General features: G+C 45.8%; 1 protein-coding gene across 1 annotated transcript in view; it reads left to right on the top strand.

Annotated features, from left to right (window-relative positions):
* The first annotated feature begins 306 nt into the window (after positions 1-306).
* KIF26B (kinesin family member 26B) overlaps positions 307-6,817 on the top strand; it is an 807,257-nt gene continuing 800,746 nt past the window's right edge. Inside the window, exons 1-2 of the mRNA XM_006871272.1 lie at positions 307-369; positions 1,077-1,478. Coding sequence (XP_006871334.1) covers positions 307-369; positions 1,077-1,478 — 465 coding nt within the window. The remainder of the gene's footprint in view (positions 370-1,076; positions 1,479-6,817) is intronic.

Below are 6,817 nucleotides of genomic sequence, written 5' to 3'. Positions count from 1 at the left end.
TGGCTGAGGAAAATGCTAATGATCTGGATGTGACCGTGACTAGAGAATGTGTGACTGGAGGAAGCAGATGAGGAAAACCATTATTTGAAGAGGAGAATAAACCATCCACCCTAGTCGTTTGGGAAAATTGGTGCTACTACTCCAAGGATCAATTTCCTTTTCTTTTACTTCCCTCCAAATTAAGAAACCTTGACTCGAGGGCTGAAAAACATCCCCCTATCACTGGGGAACCTTTCGGGTTTGTAGACCCTTTGGATGTAGTATTGGTGGAATACTGAGACTGAATATTGCTCTGGATAAATCACCATGAATTCGGTCGCTGGGAATAAAGAGAGGCTGGCAGTTTCTACCCGGGGCAAGAAATACGGGGTAAGTTGGGTCGGGGACAATGCCGAGCCGCTTTTCGTAGACGCTCTCGGCCGGGATGCCGTCCCTGGCGGGCCTCGGGTGGCGTGCGGTCCTGCTCGGCGCCGGCAGCCCATCGCCCGCTGCAGAGTCGCTGTCGGCGGTCGGTGCGTGCGCGGAGGCGGGTCTGCGGGGAGCAAGCCTGCCCACTCTCCCCTGCTCCCGCAATGTTCTCGGTCCCTGCCGCCCTGCCCTGCCCCCATAACTTTGGCAGCATTCCTGCACTTTTAGGCAGTTATACTGCATTTCAGGGCCATTCTTCACATGGCTTCCCACCGAGCCAGGAGACCCTTTCCTTTAGCTTTATGATCCTAGTGCCCCGAATGAATAAAAACACAGAAGTCACCGTCCTCCTGGATGGGATCGCCCAGATCTTGGACATGGGCCCTTGCTCGGGTGGGTGCAGGGTTGAAAAGCGCGGGCTCCTGGACCTATGGGTTCCCCTCCAGAAACAGTTGGAAACCCTTGAGCGAGCTCGTCTCTTTCTGTCCGAGGATGGGTTTGCCGGCGCCCGGGAACGGGAGTAGAGTGTACCGGGGCGGGGGGTTCACTGAAGGACAATCATAGAGACCGACGGAGGCCTGTTTTGGAAGCAGCCCGGAATGGGCGCCTGGTAGTGCGCGGGTCAGGGGCCCCTGTGGCCGCTACAACCGGCTTGTCTCCTCCGGCAGGTGAATGAAGTCGGCTCGCCCACCAAGCCCGCGGCGCCCTTTTCCCCCGAGAGCTGGTACCGGAAAGCTTACGAGGAGTCGCGCGCCGGGAGCCGACCCACCCCCGAGGGTGCGGGGTCGGCGCTCGGCTCTTCTGGGACCCCGTCCCCTGGCTCGGGCACCTCGTCCCCGAGCTCCTTCACGGGCTCCCCGGGCCCTGCCTCCCCGGGCATCGGCACCAGCTCTCCGGGATCCCTGGGCGGCTCGCCAGGCTTCGGCACGGGCTCCCCGGGTTCCGGCAGCGGCGGCGGCTCGTCCCCGGGCTCGGACCGTGGCGTCTGGTGTGAGAACTGCAACGCCCGCCTGGTGGAGCTGAAGAGGCAGGCTCTGAAGCTGCTCCTCCCCGGACCCTTCCCGGGCAAGGTGAGCGCCGCCGCCGCGGGGGAGGCTGGGGAGGCTGGGCCGCGCAGCCTTCTAAAGTCCGGGGCCTGGCGGCGCGGGGCGACTCCCATCCAGGGGGCCGCAGCCCGCCCGCAGGGCCACCCCGAGTGTCTTCGGTCGGCCTGCCTTGGGGCCTTGCGCCGGTTACTGAGCACTTTCCACTGGGATGTCCCAGGTTATGCGCCCTGCCCAGTCACCCTTTATAGAGTCTCCTCTCTGCACCCATATATCCACCCCCGAAGACCCACCTTGGACACATCCTCAGACCCTTGCCGCATGGCAGGCCCGGGAACACGCTGACACCAAGCGCTGGGCATTTCCCTTTCCCAGATTCTCCCCCTCTTCTGCTGCGGGAGTCTATAGCTTGGCTTCTCTCCCCACCCCTGCCTGTGATCCCTCCGGAAAATGTCGAAGGAAGCTGTAAAAGCAAGCTGAGATTTAGCAGTTGATGGTTCCCAGTGCCCGCCTGTGGCCCTGCCTTCCCAGGATTACAGAAACAAAAACAAAAAGAAAGGCAGCATATTTTCCTTCACATTCTGTGTTTCTATCTGAGGAAGATTAAGGGGCGGCTAGCGCGTCGGAGCAGGGCTACCTTTTGGCCTGCTCAGCGCACTAATCACATTGGTTCTTCCCTAGCAACCCTGCTGAGGTTGTACACCCTGCGCAAGAGCTCACAGAATGTAACACAATGCAATTGTATTTGCACTCTTGGGTCCTAAGACTATCAAATGATAATATTTACTCTTTCACTTCAAAGACTCCATCAGTGGTTAAGAAAGACAAATATCAAGAAAACAGTAATTTGCTGTGGAAGTTTCTGACACTGCTCATTGGCATTTCTTGGTTTTTATTTCTGTAATTTTTGAAATGTAATATTGTGATTTCTAGTAGAAGAATTCAGGAATAACTGCATATGTTTACCTCATCTGTTTATCCACATATGCACACATTGATATTTCATATGCAAAGGTAAAATTAAACATATACCCGCAGACATTGTAAAATGTGGAAAACTGCCACCAAGAGAGTTGGTTTTATGAACACAGAACTTACCTTAAGAATGATTAACTTTTGGATGATTGTCAGTATGCCATTTTGATAGTTCAATAATAAGTTTATCAGAGCACTCTTAAGAATAAATCTCAGAGAATTCCACTCTTTTGCATGCTGGACCCTCAGGTGCGAACCGCAAGGTCAGCAGTTGGAAACTACCCGCTGTTCCGCGGGAGACAGATGAGACTTTCTGCTCCTGTAAAGATTTACGGCCTCGGAAACCCTATACAGGGTGGCTATGGGTCGGAACCGACTCTATGGCACATAACAACAACAAACAAAAATAGGGAGTCTGGTTTGGCACTGTGGGTTAATGCACTGAATTGCAAGGTCACTTTTGAAATGCAGGGTCAGAGGTTCAAGCTCACCAGCTGCTCCTTGGAAACCCTATACAAGATTGCTATGATCCCACAGCACTTAACAACAGTTCACTTATAGATGTATTTCCTCTTTCTAGCATTTATACACTATTCATTGATTTCTACCATGTCAAGCACAGCAACGGTAGTAACAGTCCTTGTCCACACAGAGTTTATATTCTAATGGTGGATACTGCTAGTAACCACAAAATGTACAATTCATAATTTATTCACATTTGTGGTAAGTACTACAAAGAAAGACGTAGGGTACTTTGAAATTGTATAAGGGGGACTGTGGTACTGCAGGATAATGTGCTGGACCACCAGTCCGTTTGAACCCCAAGGTCAGTGGTTCAAACTCCCCAACCGCTCCTTGGAAACCCTATACAGGGTCGCTATGAGTCAGAACCGACTTGACAGCACTTAATAACAACAAAAGCCATCTGATAAAGATTTGAAGAGCCTTGCTTCTTAAGGATATAAAATCTGATATTTGGCAATCCTATTAAGTTACTGGTCAAAATACTTTGGAACATTCTTGAGGCCCTATTTTTATAATAGCTGTTTCTTATAACAGATTTTTTTTCTTTCCCAGTTTGAGTGCTTCTTTGTTGCAAAGTTAAATCAAAATATGCTTTTTTTTTTCTTTTTCACAAAAAAGGAAGAGTGCGGGAAAATTTTCTATAAGAAAAAGCCAATGAAACTTAAATGTATCCATCATGGTTCATGAAATCATTTGACAAACTGAATTTTTACTTTTGTTGAAGCAGCCTGGAAAATGCATTAACAGTATATAGGAGGCTGTTGTTGCTGTTAAGTGCCTTCTAGTTGGTTCCGACCCATAGTGACCACCCTGTATAGGGTTTCTGAGGAATGGCTGATGAGTTTGAACTGCCGACCTTGCAGTTCAGCCAACTTTGCAGTCCAGCGCATTAACCCACAGCACCAGGCCAGGACTTCATATAGGAATAGCTCTGCTCCATGGATTTGCCAATTTTGTGTGATGAAATACAAGTGTTATTGGAAAACTGATTGCCAGAATGAGGCGAGGGCTCCGGAAGAAACTCATTGCTCTTCATCATCCTACAATGATTCATTCATACCTAGAGAAGTCATGGGATTAGTCCCATAGGCTCACTCTTAAGTGCACACATAAATATTCCACAGTGTCGCATTTGCCTGAGTTTTATATGTAAAGCAGGTCAGTGAAGCATGAAATTTGGTGCAGAGGAGTATCCAAGACTTTACCAGGAACTAAGGTGCTTTGGAAGGAGCTCTGGTAGTGTAGTGGTTATGAATCAGGCTGCTAACCTCAAGTTCAGCAGTTCAAAACTACCAGCCATTCTGGTGGAGAAAGATGAGGCTTCTGCTCCTGTAAAGAGAAACCTTTACTACGGCACACTACCACCACCACCAAGGTGCTTCGAAGTAGCTCATTGCTCCTAATACGGTGTGGGGTCTCAATTTTACTACAAATTGCCCTTCATATAAAAAATTAAGTATTTGTATCTTTAGATCAGGTACAATTTCCATTACATCTTTATAATTTGCATCTTTTTAAGCAAGCATGTGGCATGTTCTCTGGTGCATCATGGAGGGAGGCCCACATATCTTTATTCTTTCCAGAGTTGGATTTATGAGCAAATTGTAGACCTCTGTAGGCCTCAGGTACAGGAGTTAAATTTCATTGGAACAAGAGATGTCATTTTGACTCTAGTATGTTGCTCTCCATGCAGAGTAAGAGTCTGGAAGGTAGACACATGTTTTTGAGGGGGAATTAGCAAATAACCATCTTTTGTAATTCAGTTAAGATGTTTGGCTGTGTTTGAGAGATATTTCCTTAGAGTATTAAATCCTCCAAAGTAGTACTACAAGTCTTATGATGGTGGTGGTGGTGGTTGTGTGCTGTGGAGTCGGTTCCAACTCATAGCGACCCTGTACAGGTTTTCCAAGGCTGTAAATAATTACGGGAACAGAAAGTCTTATAGGTAATTTGATGTCAAAGGCAAAATAGCACATTCGGGAGCCTTATATTATAGGATAGATTTGGGTTTTAATGTTTTCTCCGCCACAGATTTACTTTGTTACATTGAGTAAATCACTTTTCCTCTCAATTTTATAACTTTTCCATTCATTCGATAAAAGAAAAAAATGATTAGAATGTGGTAAAAAATGATTTATGATGAGGATTTGAAAAGTACCTCTGTTCTTTAAAGAGCAGTTAAGAATTAATTATTACTGAGATAAGATTATGTTTTTATATGACTTCAGAATTCAGAGATTTTGTTGCAAAATATTGTCTACTTTCTGTTTCTAGTTTTATCAGTATATTTCCCAAATTTCATACTACCTTGTGAGTTCTCACTCTATCTTGACTCTTTATAGCATACCCTACTGAATTGCCCCAATTCTGTCTTTGGGACTGATGGTTAAGGAGGGTGGTGAAGTGCTAGAGAGCTTATGTATGGCATCTGGTTGCTCCCAGGAAATCAGTGAATGGCTCTGGTAGATTCCTGTGGAATGATCACTGGATAACCAGGCTTCATAGTAGAAGTCAACACATTTGAGGTTTCTAACTCGGCAACTCGTCAATTGGGTGGGTAATGATGGTGCTACCTGATGCAGGCAACACAGGAGATACAGATTTGGAGGGCACTCAGAGGGAAGTAAAGTAATGGATTTGAGTTTGGTGCATTGAGTATAAAGTTTCTAGGAAAAAAGGGGGATAGTGAGGATAGATTTAAGACAAAACAAAGTATGGCTCTCTCAAGACTCTGGAATGTAGACGTAACAACTAGTGAGTTAAGGATGCTTTGGGTTCATCCTTTCAAATAGCAACTTACTTGGATGAGTAGAGATTTGTGCCTGGTGGCAGGTTATAAAACATTCTGATTGACTTTTATTACCTCAATCTGTAAAAAAAAGTGCTTACTGCATTTATAGCATTTCTTTTCCAGTGCTGGTAGTAGGAGTGGTCAGATAAAACAAAAGAGTGTGGACTTGTAAAGTATTGGGATTTAAGTGAAAGTAATCCTTTTTTATAGTGCAGTGTTCCAATCCTGGTGTGGCACCACTCGTTAATACGCTGGACTACAAAGTCAGTTTGAACCTCAAGGTTGGCTGTTCAAACTCACCAGTCGTTCCTTGGAAACCCTATACAGGATTGCTGTGAGTCGGAACCGACTCAATGGCACTTAACAAAAACAATATATAAATATAAAGCTGTTTCATTTCCAGTGGCAAGATCTTCTTCCCCATTTTATAGACAGAGTCGTCACTGAGCCTCATTTAGGGGTCAAGGAATCAGTTTTCCATTTGGGGGCTATGACATTGTAAATTCTAGGAAACATCAGCCTAAAGGAATTCCCTGGAGTAAGCAGATTAATGCTTCAGGTTCGCAAAAGGTAATAGATATCTGGTCATTTACAAATCAATAAAAGAAAATCTTCCTGATAAAAAAGGTTCAGAATTATGTTCCCTCCTGAATTCTTTTTGTCTTATATTCTGGGTCCTTTTATAAAGCTCAAGAAATACTAGGAAGATTAATCAGCCAGACATAAGGTGGCCTGAAATCAGAGATGAAAGAAAGGAATGTGTTACAGGGGTTAAAAAACAATAAACATGGACTCTAAATAGCCAGAGCCCAAGTAAGTCTAGACTTGGGGAGATTTTATATATATATATACACACACACACACATACACATTCTCTCCAGATCTACAACAGGAGCATGAAAAAAAATGTTGTTGTTGTTAGGTGCCATCTAGTCGGTACTGACACATAGAGACCCTATGCACAAAAAAATGTTGTTGTTGTTAGGTGCCATTGAGTCGGTACCGACTATTCATAGAGACCCTATGCACAGCATAACGTAACACAGCTCAATCCTGGGCCAGCCTCACTATTGTT

This window comes from Chrysochloris asiatica, unplaced genomic scaffold, assembly GCF_000296735.1.
Source record: "Chrysochloris asiatica unplaced genomic scaffold, ChrAsi1.0 scaffold00165, whole genome shotgun sequence".
In the NCBI taxonomy this organism is placed as follows: Eukaryota; Metazoa; Chordata; class Mammalia; order Afrosoricida; family Chrysochloridae; genus Chrysochloris; species Chrysochloris asiatica.
Note: the sequence above shows the minus strand (reverse complement) of the source record. Positions and strands in the feature narration are given on the sequence as shown.